The 18,795-nt window shown below is 37.7% G+C and overlaps 1 protein-coding gene across 4 annotated transcripts in view; it reads left to right on the top strand.

The window, feature by feature from the left end:
• Window positions 1-16,966, top strand: part of grik1a (glutamate receptor, ionotropic, kainate 1a) — a 61,132-nt gene extending 44,166 nt beyond the window's left edge. For 2 of the 4 annotated variants that reach the window (XM_066651047.1, XM_066651049.1), the window contains 9 exons: window positions 1,280-1,390; window positions 1,907-2,110; window positions 4,450-4,673; window positions 5,687-5,805; window positions 11,469-11,686; window positions 13,146-13,371; window positions 14,084-14,334; window positions 14,635-14,802; window positions 16,511-16,646. In XM_066651047.1, coding sequence (XP_066507144.1) covers window positions 1,280-1,390; window positions 1,907-2,110; window positions 4,450-4,673; window positions 5,687-5,805; window positions 11,469-11,686; window positions 13,146-13,371; window positions 14,084-14,334; window positions 14,635-14,769 — 1,488 coding nt within the window. In that variant the 3' untranslated portion in view covers window positions 14,770-14,802; window positions 16,511-16,646. Of the gene's footprint in view, window positions 1-1,279; window positions 1,391-1,906; window positions 2,111-4,449; window positions 4,674-5,686; window positions 5,806-11,468; window positions 11,687-13,145; window positions 13,372-14,083; window positions 14,335-14,634; window positions 14,803-16,510 lie in introns of all 4 variants that reach the window. The other 2 variants (XM_066651046.1, XM_066651048.1) reach the window with 1 other exon arrangement.
• Window positions 16,967-18,795: the final 1,829 nt, after the last annotated feature.

Below are 18,795 nucleotides of genomic sequence, written 5' to 3'. Positions count from 1 at the left end.
TTTTTGATGCCATTTTTGGAGGTCACTTTATTTTATAAATATATAAAGATTATATATTTGGAGGTTTGAAGATTAAATACAGCTTTGGATGTGTTCTGACAACATTTTTCTAAGGATTATCCTTTTCTCTGATGTCATGATTATTATTTTTTACGCATAAATTTAAAGTGCAGCAGAAGTAAAGACTGGAGTGCATTAATCTCATACCAGGATTCATAAGTGCCTCCACAGAACATATGAAATTATAAAATGAATTAGTCATGACTCGTTTCTTATCAGCAATCATTTCTTTCTCAGATTTGTCCTTTTAATGTCTCCGAAATGTGGAATAGGCCTCTTCTGCCCCTTCACTGTTCAAATCTTAATTTTTCCAGACCATTTTTTGTCAGACTTTATCAGCATTTGTCTGAACACTTGCTCACTTAAACCAAGCTGTCCTTTTTTATTGTGACCCATATACATGTTCTCAACCCTAAAATGACAGATGCCAGCTATTCTCCTCTCAAGTCGTAGAAATGCACACACTGATTGGAAGCAGTGAAATGCATTATCAGATGCAGAGATCATGAAAATGAATGGCGAAGAATGCTCTCTTCCCTTCTGAATGGCATTAAAATGGCATAAAAATCCTGAACCTCAGTGGGCAATTGCACTTATTTTTTTCCAGATTTAAACATACAACCTTTAAAGCTTGCTGATTTTTATTTAAAATAATCATGCCGCACTTCCCCAATGTTCTCATTGTGTTAAAAGAAATAATACTTGAATGAGTAGACAGGCATTTGATTGCATATGCTTTTAAATGTAACCCATAGCATTCTTTCCTTGTTGCATAAGTATCCTGAAAGTGCTCTTTTTGATTCTAGCAGGAATTTACAAGGCGAGAATAAAGTTTTTAAGCTGAGAGAAGGCTCAGTCTCTGCTGTTAATCCCTCTGCACCTCACTTTAACTCAGTGTGTGCCCCTGAAATTAACAAATACATTAGCTTCAAACTGTGCTCTCCTATTACTAACTTTAAACATCTGATTTCTTCAGATGGCAATCCTTCCCTCTGTAAACATGTTTTCACATTCCATATTGATGTTTATACTCCTTTGTTGTCATGATCTCTGATGTATTTTTATTGTCTCTCAGAAGCAGAGGCTGTATAGAATGAATATCGTTATTCATCTTGAATGTAATTTGAAAGCATTGCCCACATTTCTTCCCCTCTTTGTATTGCTTTTATGTTTGCTGTCATCAGTTCTATATGATGGATTCCTGTTACATTACTCATAGATTGGGATTTGGAATTCATATACGGGGCTGAAGTTGACTGAAAAGCAGGAATCGTCTAAAAATGTTACAGATTCACTGGCCAACAGAACGCTCATTGTTACGACAATTCTGGTAAGATGAAAAAAAGAAATTATGCTTTTAACTATTAGCTAAAAGGAGCAAAATTCATTTTGACAGCAAATATGTATTAATAAAGGTATTAATTAAAAGTAAATATTAAAGTATTAAAACAATTATATATTTGTTTGCTTTTTATGATGAGGAATCAAATTGCTTTAGAGCCACGAAATGAACCAGTTTATGCTCCATCGAGCTGGTACCCTGCTTGGTAGTGGCCATGTGTAGATTGGGTTTACTACAGAATCCCTGAAATATCCAGGCCACTCTGTGTCTTTATAATAGCTGTTTCAAAACATGAAGAATAATCACTGGAGAAAATGACAGGCTGCTCCTTTAAAAAAGAGCATTGTTTTCCACCCATTCTGCACTTAGTTTATTCAGAAAGCTAGCTCTGTAACTGACTGATTTTAAATGTAGTTGTAGCTATATTTTTTATTCATTTATTTATTTATTTGTTTATTTTTTGGTTGGAAGTGTCCAAAGTGATTTTGGTGCATATGTTTGCAGGAGAACCCCTATGTAATGTATAAGAAGTCTGATAAGGTGCTGTATGGGAATGATCGATTTGAAGGCTACTGTCTGGACCTGCTGAAGGAGCTCTCTAACATCCTAGGATTTAATTATGAAGTCAAGCTGGTGTCTGATGGAAAGTACGGTGCTCAGAATGACAAGGGAGAGTGGAATGGCATGGTTAGGGAGCTTATTGACCATGTAAGTCACGCATATTTAAGCACATCACACATCGTTTATCATTTTAACACTTTCTGAAATGTTTGGCTGTTACAAAGTGGAAAAAACTGTTCTTAGATGTTTAATAATAATAATAATAATAATAATAATAATAATTAATCTTATTTATATAGCACTTTTCAAGAACCCAAAGCACTTACAAAAATAATACACAGTCCAAAGAACATCAAAGGCAAATACACAAGGAGTACAAAACAGCACAAAAAAAAACTGTGGTGTAAAAAATTGTTTGCCCCCTTCATGATTTGTTATTTTTTACATGTTTGTCACTCTTAAATGTCTCAGATGATCAAACAAATAAATTTTAGTCAATACGAGTCAAAGACAACACAAGTAAACACAAAATTAAGTTTTTATTATTAAGGGAGAAAAAAAATCCAAACCTACATGGCCCTGAAAGTGTTTGCCCCACTCCCCACCCAGTTAAAACATAACTGTGGTTTATCACACCTGAGTTCAATTTCCCTAGCGGTACCCAGGCCTGATTACTGCCACACCTGTCCTCAATCAAGAAATCATTTCAATAGGACCTGCCTGACAAAGCGAAGTAGACAAAAGGTCCTCAAAAGCTAGACGTCATGCCAAGATCTAAAAACATTCAGGAACAAATGAGAAAGAAAGTAATTGAGATCTATCAGTGTGGAAAAGGTTATAAAGCCTTTTCTAAAATTTTAGTACTCCAGCGAACCACACTGAGAGCCATTATCCACAAATGGTGAAAACATGGAACAGTGGTGAAACTTCCCAGGAGTGGCCGGTGAACCAAAATTAACAAAAGAGTGCAGTAACGACTCATGCAAGAGGTCACAAAAGACCCCACAACAACATCCAAAGAACTGCATGCCTCACTTGCCTCAGTTAAGATCAGCGTTCATGACTCCACCATAAGAGAGACATTTAGGCCTATCTCGATTTTCTAGAAAACATCTTGATGATCCCCAAGACTTTTGGGAAAATACTCTGTGGACTGACGAGACAAAAGTTGAACGTTTTAGAAGGTGTGTGTCCCATTACGTCTGGTGTAAAACTAACACCGCATTTCAGAAAAAGAACATCATACCTACAGTAAAATATGGTGGTGGTAGTGTGATGGTCTGGGGCTGTTTTGCTGCTTCAGGACTTGGAAGACTGATAAATGGAACCATGAATTCCGCTGCCTACCAAAAATTCCTGAAGGAGAATATCTGGCCATCTGTTCGTGACCTCAACCTGAAACGAACTTGGGTTCTGCAGCAGGACAATGATCCAAAACACACCTAGTCCACCTCTGAATGGCTGAAGAAAAACAAAGTGAAGACTTTGGAGTGGCGTAGTCAAAGTCCTGACCTGAATCCTATTGAGATGCTGTGGCATGACCTTAAAAAGGCGGTTCATGTTCGAAAACCCTCTAATGTGGCTGAATTATAACAATTCTACAAAGATGAGTGGGCCAAAATTCCCCTCCAGCGCTGTAAAAGACTTATTGCAAGTTACCGCAAATGATTGATTGCAGTTGTTGCTGCTAAGAGTGGCCCAACCAGTTATTAGGTTTAGAGGGCAAACACTTTTTTTACACAGGTCCATTTAGGTTTGGATTTTTTCTCCCTTAATAATAAAATCTTCATTTAAAAACTGCATTTTGTCTTTAATTGTATTTACTATTATTTAAATTTGTTTGATGATTTAATACATGCAAAAAAAAATTTTTTTTCTTTTATTTATTTATTTTTTATTATTTAGCTAAATGGTTTTAATATGCAAACCTAGGACTAAGCTATACTATATTGCCTAAACCATGTAGTATCCTGGACATCTGATCATCCAGGGAATGAAGGGTTTTAATAGTTAGTTTTTCTTTTTGCTACTGTAACATATTTTACACTTCAGGGAAGGCTTTTATTTCACTAGATGTCTATGAAGATAATTGGTGAGGTCAAGTACTGATGTCAGTTGGTTAGTTCTGGATCACAAATGCCTCTCCAATATATCCCCAAGCTATTAAATTGTGCTGCATCACTAAAGAACAGTTCAACAGCTCTACAGTCCAATGCTGGGGGCTTAAGCTGTGATCGTAACAAAGTATTGCACTTTGAAGCCTTGTAAATTTGTACTACATATACAGGTTATTTGGCTGCATATTTTCACTTACCTGACCTTACTATAAGTTACATATCAAATACCCTGAATTATTTCAGCGATTTCATTAATCAAATTGGACCTTAACTTACATTTCAAGTTACTGTAAGAAACATTAAATTAACAAGAGATTTGCAGACACCCTATCAATAAATGGTCTCCTTTTGTTTTTACTTTCTTTACAGATAGCTGATCTGGCTGTGGCTCCTTTGACCATTACATATGTGCGGGAGAAAGTTATTGACTTCTCTAAGCCTTTCATGACGCTAGGGATCAGTATCTTGTACCGCAAACCTAATGGAACCAACCCAGGGGTGTTTTCCTTCCTCAATCCCCTCACTCCAGATATCTGGATGTATGTGTTGTTGGCGTGCCTGGGAGTCAGCTGTGTGCTCTTTGTCATTGCAAGGTACAGTGAGAAGGATTTGCTATTTAGTTTCTAATGTTTTATTTTATCCAAATAACACAAAATAATGGCATGTAGCATTTAATTAATCTGGTTAACCAGTTTTGTCCCTGTTTTTATTTTATTATTTAAATTTGATTTGCTTTTCATCCATGTTTCTAATGTAACTTTTGGCAGTAAAGCGAGTTATACATTTTTTACATAAACATTCTATTTGGACTGTTAAAGAGAAAAAGCAACCATAATCATAAAAAACGTTTGTCATTCAATACATTTTCTAACAACTGTAACTAATTGTCCTGATAGTGACATATTTTAAATAAAATTTTAAATGCATGTCTATGGTCATAATTCTACTAATTTATAACAATAACTGTTTTAAGTTACATGTTTATACCCAATATCAAAGGTTGATGTCCACAACCGCAGAGTAAATCCAACTGCCCATGGTATGAGGAAACACGGACACAAAAGCCTGGAAGCTATTCACTGTATGTCTTTGTGATGAACACTTCAGCCAGTGATTTTTGTTTCCACTTTGTTTTCCACTCTAAAAATATGGACAAAAAGTGAGATTTGGTTTCCAAACGTCCTTTAATTGCAATTAATTTGTAGTCTGCACGTGTGGCATGAAAAATGTGTTATGAAATTCATCAGGGACTGATTTATTGTGTTGTTCTTAAAAGTGACTGGTTTTTGCAAAGTCAGATTACAACATGAATTTGAAACTCATATTTGTGGCAGTAGTCTCTTTGTTTCACTCAATCAATGTTCAATCTTATCTTGACTTGTGAATTAATCATGTCGTGAAGCTCACTCTAACCTTGACTTTATCTTGACCTTTTTTATTGCACCAGGCAGATCAGAAAATTAGATTTCATAAAGATGAAGTGGGTGGTTCATTTGTTGAAACAGAAAACTAATAAATTGTACACGTATATGATGAAATCCAGAGTGCCTCATTTTCTGATATATCTATACATTGCTTGTCTTTTTTTTTCTTAAAAACAAAACAGGTTTACGCCGTATGAATGGTATAACCCTCACCCCTGCAATCCATCATCAGACGTGATGGAAAACAACTTCACTCTGCTGAACAGTTTGTGGTTTGGAGTTGCAGCACTCATGAGGCAAGGTGGGAATTTAGCAGTGTTTATTGTCACATTAAGTTACAATGTATTTGGTTCTTTCTCAGTTAAAGTCTATATTGGAAATCGTTTTATGGGTAAATATGTAGGCTCAGTAATCACATTTGACAAATACAAACATATTATTTGTTAGCATCAAGTCGTGCCCTAATCCAAGTTCTGTTAAATAAGGTGTAAATCAGTGTTTACCAGCCTTCAACTTGGAGATTTACCTTCTGCCAAACTTTAATCCAAAGCATTCCCTTCAAAACATTGATTATGTATAGCAGGTGCTGCTGCCACTTAAAGCCCAAATTAACTTTGTATGAAGGTAGATCTCCAGGAGGCAGGTTTGTGTGCAGTGTGTTAAATAGAATTTTTATTGGAAAATACCAGTTCACATTTAATCAGTGACTATGACATTAACAGATATTACACCGCCAAGAAGATAATGCATAGTTTATCGTTAGTCACACAATAATGCCAAGACCTTATTCTCTTTTGTACTGTAGCCACAGGGAAATTTTGGTGTTATTAGAAACACTTGATTTAAAGTGACACCCTAATTATAGTCCAGCATTTAGCCCAGTCTCATAGTCTCAGCCTAGTTTTTCTGTAATGAGGCAGTTCTGGCCCGGTGGAGAGGCGGCTGGTTCCACAGCACAGGACACACAAATAAATGGATGATGTGTCAGGTGTGCAGGAGAGTGTGAAGCAGCAAGTGTTACATTAATGAGCGCAGGAGATACGAACCAATCATTGTGCACCATATTCTGACCTAGCAAGAATTTTCTTCTGAAATATTAGACAGATGGGGTTTGCTCTACTGAGACTACTCAGCCGTGGAAGCTTGTGTGTTAATGCAAGTTTTTAAGTTTTCTGTTCGCTTTAAGTATGGCGGGTGTGTAAAGGCACTTTTGTCACTTTACGGTTTATTAGAGTCTGTGGCCCATTAGTTGACCACTGGTACATTCTCCATATTTGTGTGTGTTTATGAGACAGAGAGAGTGTATTACTAAAAGAAAAAGAAAGTAAGATATCTACATTTCTGCCAGGCAATAGACTAGATGTTTGAACTTCTGTGAGGATGTGATAGCTCTAGTGAGGTCAGGTACTGTTTAGTATTTAAATGGCATTAAATGATTAGTTCTGGATTACAAAACTACTCCATCTCTTCCCAAGAGGACTAGATGGGACCCAATGCACTCCACAGAATGCTATAGAATGTCTTAATTCGTCCCAAATTCTGAGGAGATACAAGCTGTGCAGGCACAACTGAACTTTTTCTCAACTGTTTATTCTATCTGGAGAAAACCCTGTAAATCCTTATTGCAGAACAAACTTTCACATATCGTTGTTCTATTTGTTTGACCACTGCATCTAAACTGAAAAAGCAGGTGAGCAGTTTCTTGGTGTTTACTTACTGCAGCATGTCTGTATACAGAGATGTTTGATGTTCTTATTTGCTGATCAAAGTTATTAGATTTACCTGTCAAGTCAAAGGGAATTTCAAAGCCTTTCCAAAAGCCAGAGGCCACCAGCCGAGTGTAGTCTGTCAATCTTTTGGGCAGTCATGCATGAAAGACATTAGCTTTTGAAACACTGGCTTATTATTAACTTGTCCCATAGCCCTTAAGCCTACTTACCCCACTGTTATTTTAAAGTTAAATTATGGTTCTACTCATCCTAGGCGGTCCCAGCTCTCATTAAACGCCACATGAGTTTCAAGTAAGTGCCCTACAATTAATGGATACTTATTAGTATAGTATAGATCGATCCACAGAAGCAGACATTTGAGGAGACACAGACTATGTCTATGTCACAGACAGTATATGACTTGTAATAAGATAATAAAATGCACGTAAGTTGTCTTAACACATGCTTTAGTAGAGAGTTGAACAGTGAACATGGTTTGTGTCAGAATTTTGTTTAGTGTGTAGTATTTAAAAATTAGTTATTTCTCTCACTTTCCAGTTTCTGTTTTGCTTTCCTGTATTATTGTGGTCTCAGATTTTGGACCCTCCTGTATGTCTATTTTTTTTTTATTCAATACTCAGGATGTCACTGAAACTGGAATACTGCCATATTATATACTTCTTACTAACACATTGGTTTGAACTCAAGAGACTGGAACTTTATGGAAAACTGATCACTTGTTTCAACTGTGGTAGTTCTGAAGATTGGCCCCAATACTATGCCTTAATAATAATAATAATAATAGGCCTTGTTTGTTCTGCCAGAACAGTTTTGAACCTTGTAGGCATGGACTACACATGTACCATTGGGGTATATTGTTGGTCACTACATGTACAAACAGTGTAATTATACCTTTTAAAGATACAATAGGGGTTTTAGAGTCCAGTTGTGTTCCCTAAAAGTACATTACATTCTCTTCCCCAGCAAGAGAGGTGAATATTTGTAATAATTTATTACAGAAATGTGTTGAATAAAAGAACATAATATAAGTCCTGGAGAATAAATGGGGCATATAAAATCAATACAATTTAATATATATATATATATATATATATTATGTATGTACTGAATATGTACCTTGATGGTCCCACCACAGTGACACTATTTTTGACAATATACCATGACATAGGCAGTTCCATTAAGTCATGTAAGTTGCAAGCTGAGACCTCCATGAATCGTAGTGGGTTGGTTTTTTTTTTTTTTCAGAAAAGAAGTGACCCAGAGAGAAAAATAAATTATCCATGTACATTATTGTCACTAAAAGTAAAAACATGTGTATGTTTAAAAGGACATTTATGGTTCTAAAGGGACAATGCATGCTCTTCGTCACAGGTGAATATTTGGACGTTATTTAAGTCATAGAGATTAAATGGGGCATATGAAGTCAACATACCTTTAAAATCTACAATTAATATAAAATATGGTACCACCTCAAACAGTTATGTACCACAGTGTCAGTATTTCTGACAGAGTACTATGACATTAGCAGTTCCATTAAGTCATGTTATTTCCCAGCTGGGACCATGAATTGTAGTGTTTTTCTCAGCACATCTCACAGATACTGAATCAGACTGAGCTCTGGGGAATTTAGAGGCCATGCTTTGTCAGTGCTTTGTACTCTTTTTCAAGTTCCTCTAGGCCAGGGGTCGGCAACCTTTACCACTCAAAGAGCCATTTGGACCCATTTCACACAGTAAAGAAAACACTGGGAGCCACAAAACCCTTTTGAAATTTTAAATGAAATAACACTGCGCATAACAGTGTTTTTTGCCTTTGTGCTATGTATAAACAAACTACTGTTACATTTATGAAATCAATGAACAACTGCAGAGAAAATGAAATAACATTTCTGCATGCAACAAAACATTTTTAAGTCCCAAAAAAAAGACGGGTTTAAGGTTAAGTAAAATACTCAATGTCTATTTGAGTTCTTGTAGTAATGGAAAAAAATGCCGAACTTAAATTATCCACTGGCAGTAAACACAAAAGCTGTCCTCTCTCTGCGTGCCGTCATTATTTTACTGGCACCGTGCAGTCAGCTGTCAAAAAGTTCAAGAAACCGCAAACTGGCGGGTGTCGCACATTGGAAGTTGTGACGTGTATTAAGAGCGACAAAAATATTTTAAATATTAAATATTAAAATATTTTAGATGTTACAAGATCGCCATAATCTTCATAAAATTACATTTGAATACATGAAAATGACAAACCAAAATAAAATACATTTTAATTAAATACTCATTAATTATTTTCAAAAGCTGAGCCACCTCAGAGGGATCAAAGAGCCGCGGGTTGCCGACCCCTGCTCTAGACATTCCTTAACACATTTTGCATTGTGGTAGTGTGTGTTATCCTGCAGAAAAAGGCAATGGGCATTAGGGAATACCTCTGCCATGAAGGAATGTACCTGGTGTAAACCAATGTTTAGGTTTGCCTTGTTTCAGTAGTGTATTTTGATGCCATCTGTACCCCAGGTAAGTGACTATGCAGCCCCATATACATCAAGCTGCAAAGCACTGGGTTCTAACTCTAGCTCTAACATGAGCTTAGAAAGATGTGGCAAGCCTTTGTGCATTAATGAGCCTTGGGTGTCCTTGACCCTATCCCCAATTCAAAAGTTGTCCTTTCTTGGACCACTTCTTTAGGTACCAATCACTAGGCCTTCTAGCCATAACAATTTGGTCCTCAACAAATCACTCTTCTTATGCTTACCATTTTTTCCTGTCAACATATCACTCCTCGGTAGTTTTAATATTGTGGCTGGTCTGTGAATATATGGCCATTTGACAGTGTAGAGGTGACTAACACTTTAAACTGATATTTAAACAAATGAAGAGAAGTATTATTAGTTTTGACTACTCACTAACATGTATATCAATATAACATACATCAATTTGTAATATTTTTGCTTACTATAGAGTGCATTGACTTTTATATTTTCATAAGCAAAAATAATGCAATATTTGTATTTTGTATTCTTTGTAATGTACATAATTATGTTTATTGCCCAGGCACCTCAGATCGTTAGATAGTTAAGTGCAGAACATCTTTTTACCCAGGTTTAGGTTTATTAAGGTTTATTTAGGTATTATATATGGTCCCTGGCAATATATATAAAACAACCTAAGAGGTCTGTATATAAAACAATCTGCAGAGGTCCTCAGAGGCCTCAGTACATCATTAGTTGAGCACCTCAGAGGGCACTGACTGTCTGTGGTAGGGCGTTCATCATAACAGTAACAAAAAGAGAGACTGTTTATTTATTCCTTAGTAAAGATAGACACCATAATGCCACCCTTTTGACAGCATCGTATATTTGAGCCTCTATCACAATGAATCCTTCCAGTTTGAAAATCCACCAAAATCCACCCATCAGATTTATCATTGCTCTCCAGATGGAAATCCAGAACGAATGTTGTGAGAGCGGAGACTATATGAGTCCATTGATAAGATAAAATGTTCTCAGTTACACACTGCTGTATATGGATGGGAATGCAATGTTTAAAACACCCCATTTTCCTCATATTTTCCTGTTGTATTTGAAGTCATTGCAGTAGTTGTAGTGGCTGTTTCCCCTACTAAAACTGCACCACCAGTCTATAGACACATAGTAGTACTGACCTGTATTACTGAACAGTTGAAAGATGAAGCTGATGCTTGTTTGCTTTCTAATATTCTCCACTCTGGTTATAACTGTTTTATGCAGTTAAACCCCCCCACCATTGTTCAAATGAACATGAGTCTGGTGTGTGTTTGGAGCCGCTCATAGAGCAGGGGATGGGGGGCAGTATAATTCCAGTAAACCTGCACTTTACATAGGAAACAGAGCTAATTCAGAAGAGCTTGTTTTATCCCATTCCACAAAAAATCCCCAGGTACCTGGGCAGGGGTGGAGGGGTATTTATATGTCTCCTTTAAAGTGTCTTGAACCTCTGCTTTGAACCTAGCAATTCCCAAAAGACGATAATCTCACATCATTCTGCCATCACTGTTTTTAAATAAAATGTTAACTAGTGGCTGTTAGTTTCCGTTAGTCATGTTAGTGCTTTTATGCCAAATACACCTTGCTTTTGAATGCTTGTTAAGCTATGGGGTAAATGTTTTTGTGTTGTGTAGGGCATAGCTTGTTATTTTCTCTATAATCCTTGCAGCCCTAACATTGCTCTGACCGGTGTCTCTGCTTCTGTTTTAACAGGCTCAGAACTGATGCCCAAGGCTCTGTCCACACGAATCGTTGGAGGGATTTGGTGGTTTTTCACACTAATCATCATATCTTCCTACACGGCTAACCTGGCTGCTTTTCTCACGGTGGAGAGGATGGATGCTCCGATCGATTCAGCAGATGATCTGGCAAAGCAGACTAGAATCGAATATGGGGCTGTGAGAGATGGCTCGACCATGACTTTCTTTAAAGTAAGAATTCTCGGGCAGGAGTGAATTTTGTACATGCTTCTGGTGGCATGCTGCTCACAGTGTCTGAAAGTGCCCCTAAAACAAAATGGTGGCTTGCATTGTAAACAAACGAGCAGCTAGCTCAATTACATTTAAAACACTGACAGTGCAGTTATAGATTATTATTTATCCACTGTAATATATTTCAACTATACACACATTTAAATGTTTAAATTCTGCTTCTGATATATAAAGCTTGTTTTTATCACTGACCAATAATAAGAACAAAATACAAATTTATTTTTTTTACTGAATTTGGCCCAACATAATCAATAACCAATCAAACAATATGCTTAATATATGCTTGGATCAAGCCGTGGTCCCAATCCTTGGAATCATATATACACCCACAGTGTCTGTATATATACTGTGCATGGGTTATCGATATCAAGATAGGTGCAGAGTATAATAATATAATATTCCCCTGTTAGATTGCAGAGAATTGTTGATTTTGTGTATGTTAATGTGACTTTTAGAAAGCTCATTGATTGCTAACACTTCTATCCAATATGGGTGATGTATGCAGAAACAACCAGCAGGTACTGACAATGCATCTCTCCACACTGTATATTCAAAGCAATGTAACACATGAGGAAAGGCCTCATCGGGCGACATTTGCCTTTCCATTTCTAGAAAGATGACTTTTGTCTAGAACAGATTCATCTTTGCCACTGTGCTAATGCCCCTGTGTACTCCAATCTGCCAGAAATCACTGCAGTATTCACTTCTAATAATCTTCCCATCTCTTATGCCAGTAATAACAGTAATCTATCTCAGTAATACCAGTAATCCACTTCAGCAAATCCACTGGTTAGTCTCAATGTATGGGCCATGTATAGATACTGTTCCCTCTCTCTCTCTCTCTCTCTCTCTCTCTCTCTCTCTCTCTCTCTCTCTCTCTTTCTCTCTTTCTCTCTCTGTGAGACATACAGACAACTAGAGGGAAGGGGGAAATAGGAGAGAGAGTCAGGCAATTCAGACCCAGGGAGAGGGCAAAAGAGAGAGCACAGCAACCGGTGTGGGTTTTATCCACAAAGATTGTGGCCGATGATTACTGCCTCCTGTAGCTGGTAAAACAGTGGCTTGTAGACGGCCAATACAGATTGAATCAGATGAGAGAGATTTAGCACGCAGCTGTTCCATTTCTCCTGGCTGAGCTCCACACATACACAGGCTTCAAATCGGAGGCGACTTGCCTCTTTTTGACTCTTCCTGAGAGGCGGCAGGGGCAAAGTTATTACACAGCACAGCTGTATGGATTCTACCCGCTTTGTGTCCTTGATAAGGTGATATTGATAGCTGTGTAAGGGATGGTATCAACTCTATGGAATGAATTAAACAGAGGGAATAGATGTTTCCTTTTCTAAAAGTTTCAAAGTCAACCTGAACTTTACTAAGCTCTCCCTTTGTTTGCTGTCAGAAGTCAAAAATATCGACGTATGAGAAGATGTGGACATTCATGAGCAGCAGGAAGAACACAGCGCTGGTAAAGAACACTAGAGAGGGCATCACACGTGTCCTAACTACAGACTATGCCCTTCTAATGGAGTCCACCAGCATAGAGTATATCAGCCAGAGGAACTGCAATCTCACCCAGGTCGGAGGACTCATAGACTCCAAAGGCTATGGAGTGGGCACCCCCATAGGTAAAAAAAATTATAACATGACATCCTTTTCCCACTGGTTTTGGAAGGGCATGCATTGAAGTTCTCTATTTTATTTATTGAATTCATTGAGTTGAAGGTTCAAGGTATCTAAATAGCAGAATCAGGATAGAAGTAGAAACAGATTTAACTGAAAATTGCTTAGAAGCCTTTATTATTGTCAGTGTATCCAACAATTGCCATTCTTTCCATTATTTCCAAGTAAATCTGAGGGGATTTTTTTCCAGAATCCTATAGTTCAGTCTTAGAAGTAATCCCAAATGTAAAATTAAACTCATCCATAAGTTAATTAAATCTTATTAGTGTCCAGATTTAATGAATTAGTCAGAATTTTCTTTTCTCACCAACATCTTTTCAGAACCATTTCAGATCCACAGTTAAAAGAGCTTTAAACACTTGAGGGGGTTTCTTTAAATGATTTTATTTAACTTCACTTTTGTTTTATCTTTGTTTCCATTGACATATTCCATCCTTAAGCAAGTGGGACTAACTTGTAGCTGGTTTATTTAGACACGTCTGATGAGTTTTTATTTCCTTTATATTGATTATTGAAGCTATATTTAATAGCAATGGAGATTGTATCCAGATGAGCAAAACGTCAGGTCAGAATACTTTAGGACAGTTAAAGACCTTATCCCTATCTGTATCTGCTCGACACCCTACCAGCAGCAACATAAGAGTTATCTTTCTCTAGGGTCACCCTACAGGGACAAGGTGACCATCGCCATCCTGCAGCTACAGGAGGAGGGCAAGCTGCACATGATGAAGGAGAAGTGGTGGAGAGGGAATGGCTGCCCTGAGGAAGACAAAAAGGAGGCTAGTGCCTTGGGTGTGGAGAACATTGGTGGCATCTTCATCGTATTGGCTGCTGGCCTGGTCTTGTCTGTGTTTGTGGCCATCGGAGAATTCATCTACAAGGCCCGCAAGAACAGCGATATTGAGGAGGTGTGTAGGATGAGTCTGGCACTGTGCGTGTGTCTGTGCAGCTCAATGCTTAAAAGGATTGTACCATTAAAATCATACTGGAGGAGTTGTGAGAGCCAGCAATTGCTAGATTTGTATTCATTATTCAGCATCAGATTCCTTTCATATACAAAAGCTTTACATAATTTTCATTGGGTATGCTCATTATTATAATGCATGTATGCAATTTGTGCATTTTATTCCATTTTGATTTGCATGTTTATTGATTTGTTCATTGATATGGCATTTTCTTTTTGTTTTGTCTTTCATCTGCATGCAAAGGCCTTCTGTTTCTTTTATGGCGTGCAGTCACGGCAGATGCAGAGACGTGATTCCAACTCTTCCACTGGCACATCCTTATCCACAGATTTAGAGAGTGGGCGCCTTCTTGGGGATGACATATGCTCCTCGCGTTAATCACTTCTGCTCTCACCTCGCTATTTCGAAGGGGTGCGTGTGACCTCATTAATCACCCCTCCCTGTCAGCAGATATCACTCCACTTAACTCCTAACCCCAGTCTAGTACACAGGCTTCTTTGAAATGTAGGAAAGATTCATTCAGAGTGCACAGAAGGTTTTAGGTTTTATTCCTTGCCCTGTACCTTAATAGATAAGAAATGGAGTACAAAATTAAATATTGATTTGTTTCCATGGTGTCACTGCAGATATGACAGTTTCTGGTCTGGAGATACATTTATGACATGCCCTGTTTTGAATTCAATCTTGTCAGCGTGTGTACGACACCTGACTACTACCCACTTGTGTTTCAAAAAGCCTTAAAAGTTCAGTTCAGCTACATTGCATAGTGATTCTTTGAGAATGATCCAAATGCTATTTTACGCCCAAAGAAATGTACTGCAGTATATAGGGAAGCGGAATCTGCTATCATTATGCCTACAGGAAGCTTTCTGCCCATGGCCTTTGTGGCCTAAGCTGTATTAAATAACCTTATCATGATGGATCGGCTCACAAAGGGCATTCTGGCTCTCACGGTCAAAGCTGGGCCATGTCAGAGCCTGTCAATCAGGGAGAGAAATCCGCTTTTATTTTTCAGCAGAACTGAACTGATGAACAGATAAGTGCTTGGGATTTATAATTATGAAAAGACAATAAGCCAAATGATTTATTGAGTGGATGTGAGTGCATAATGCTCAAGATGTTCCTAGCTATTAAACAAAAATGAGAGCACGCAGTTCATCAAAAGAAGTCATACCCTTTGTGTCAGATTCCGTGCGGCACTATGGTAAAGTACACTTTAGTGCAGTCACTGTTTGCATGTACTTTTTTCAGTCTTTTTCATGTCGGGATATAATGCTTGTGAGTAAATAATACATGAAATCTATTCATTTTTTACTGTAGAAAGTAAATGCATTAACCTGAAGATGCTGTACACACTATAGCAGCACTATCTGTGCTATGCTCAGTTTTAAATGTATATCCAAAGAGCATCTGTTGGCCTTTCTTTTTTCTATGGAGTGTTCGCACTCAGGTCAGCTTAAATATAATTCTCTATGTGAAATTCTCAGTGTGAAGTATAGAGCCAAAGTGCTCCACACACACAGTTTTTATAATGCAGAATTGCCTGCTTTTGCTTGTCTTGTTGCTTTATATTTATTTTTTAATGAGCAAATAGTGGCCTGGTACTTTCTCTTGATTTTTAAACCAGAAGCACTGTTACACTGTTGGTACAGAAATACATTTCCATAATTTGTTTTTGCAATCGGACTTGTGAATGAGAAACGTGGCAAGAGTGATTTTTGTACTTGCTTCTGGCATGCTGCTCAGTGTCAGAAAGTGCATCTAAAACAAAATAGCTGCCTGCACTTTAGACAAATGAGCATCTAACTCAAACACAGTCAAAACACTGGCAATGCAGTTATATGGATGTTTATCCATTGTTATATATTTGCACTCTACCCACATTTAGATTCTGATTAGCTTCTGATATATAAAGCTTGTTCTTATCACCTCTACAATGTTGGCATAAGTAGTTCACAATGTAGTCATACCCAAAACTATGCTTCTCAGCCCTGAACCCAAACCTTGGAATCAGATTGGGACATCCATGTTATCTCTGGTAAGAGATTTTAAGGCAAGAAGTGGGAGCAATATTACAGTGAAGAATTAAATGTGTGCCCTCCTATTTTTTCTTTGACAGTGCATCTCTTTCAGTGAAGTGATGGAGGAGCTGGGCATCTCCTTCAGGTGCCACAAGACCATGAGGAAAAGAGGAAGGCCACGAGGAAGAGCAGCACTTACAGGAGTCTTATGCAATTCCAAACGCATCATGAGAAAAGAAACGATGGCCTAGAGAGACATTTTAACATCCGGACTGGAGATACGTTTGACCTTAAATGACTCATTAAAGACGCAGTCTCACAGTCCTCAAGTTTTTTTCTTAACTTCCTTTAAAAGAATAAAGATGCTGAATGTGGATGTAGTGTGCATTGCTGTCACTTTGTGGTTGTGATACACATCTTGGAATAGTTGTGCTGTGAATGGCATTTTTGAACGAAAACGGAAAGTTTGTGGGGATTTATCAGTTACCCCCTACTGAAGCATTCCATTGTACTTGGTACAGTAGCATTTCTTGTGCTATCCTCACTTTTCAAAATAAAGGTTTTAAATATTTTAAACCGCACCTGTTGATCTATGAATATCAGCACTAGTAAACAACAGACAAGAGGTTTTGACTCTTAACTTTGCAGATGATGAGGAACTGTTATTTTTTCTGTTCTTGTTGCTCCAAAGGGAATATGAGGACACCGACGCTGAACTGATTGTTTTGACTGCTTCAATTGAAGACATCCGTTTTGCTGTTCACAAGGCATGTGCCCTAAGGTACTGACCAGACTAATGGTTGTCAAAGCCAGTTCACATTCTGTATGAATTACAAAACCATGGCTCCTTGGTAAAAGAATCTGTGTTCTAAACTAGTCCAGATCTGTCATTCACTGAAAAACAATTAGTGTGTTATAAAATGTGAAACTCTATGATGGAGACCCAGAACTCCTGAGCAGCTGATATCCTACTAACAAGGAAGAATGGGGAAATATTTCTCTTTCAAAACTACAGCAATTGGTCTCCTCTGTTCCCAGACATTTAGAGAAGAAAGAGATGACACAACACATTGGTAAACATACACCTGTCCCAAAAAAGATGGGACAGCTGTATTTTTACCAATGTGTAGCATTTTCTCTCACTCTCTCATATATTTTTGTGTGTGTGTGTGTGTGTGTGTTATAGATTATTTGCACATCATCCCTTTTTTTGTTAGTTTGTTTTTTACATTTAGCCCAATGTTCCTACTCCTACAGTGAGTTGTTTACATGCTTCAAAATAGTGCTACCATTTACAGCTATCTAACCGGTACTGAAATAGTAAACATTTAAATTATGTGAGTTAAACCCTAAACTCAGGAGCTGAAAACCTCAAGATGAAAAAAGGACATGTATGGTACAAAATCACAGTCTTCACAGTGAAGCTCGAGGCACATGAGAACAAGACTAAAAGCAAGTCCACTTATTGAACTACATAAATTATCCATGTTACATTTTTATCTGCATTAATTTGTGCCCAGCTTTCCCAGGCCTTATCTTTATTTTAATAAAAGTCAGGGTTAAGGTTGTAGTCTATGAGGACAGAGGAACTTGTGTATATAGAGGATCCTTAGGCATGAAAGGTTTTTAATTTTTTAGTTATGAGTCTGTGTGTGTGCGTGGGTTTCTCACAGGCCTCTGACAGCTGCTGTACAAAACTGAAAAACCACTGAGAGACTGAGAAAGCCATTCAAACACAGGCAGATAAGAAATGCTTAGGGCTGTTCAGAACTAGCAGCCTGTTTCAAAGCCGGCAGATTTGACTGAACCCAGTGGAGTAAAGACTTTATGGAGACTTTGCTCTGAAATAACTGCAATTATTAACTGTGTTAAAATACGTCTCCCTCTGCAGCTGTTATGAGAGAACTTCTGTATTGAAGGAGACGCATGAAAGACAGATAAAATATGAAATGTCCCCCACCCCCAAAACTTAAGACAGCAGTTATCTGCCTTCTGATAAATCACTATGATATAACAATCCCACTATAGCCAAAGGTTACTAGATATCCACTGATAGCAGATGTGATAAGTTCTCCTAAGCACTGCCCTGCAGAATTCAAACCAGTTCAAAAGCTTAGCAGCCTACAGGGACCATCTGATAACAGCAAAGATTACGACCCAATCCCATTTCACCTCTTGCTCCTACCCTCTATTTTGCGTAGGTGCAGGCAGTTTAAATTTTTGCTGGGATAGAGGGGTAGGGTGAAGTGTTAGAGCTACATGGCCCTCCAAAGATTTTTCAGAAGCACATTCCAAACATGTTATGAGACATTTCCAAAGAAATATCAAATACAGTGGAACCTCTACTAACGAACGCCTATATTAACAAACTTTCCAAGATACG

The sequence above is a fragment of the Hoplias malabaricus genome, chromosome 18, assembly GCF_029633855.1.
Source record: "Hoplias malabaricus isolate fHopMal1 chromosome 18, fHopMal1.hap1, whole genome shotgun sequence".
NCBI lineage: Eukaryota > Metazoa > Chordata > Actinopteri > Characiformes > Erythrinidae > Hoplias > Hoplias malabaricus.
Note: the sequence above shows the minus strand (reverse complement) of the source record. Positions and strands in the feature narration are given on the sequence as shown.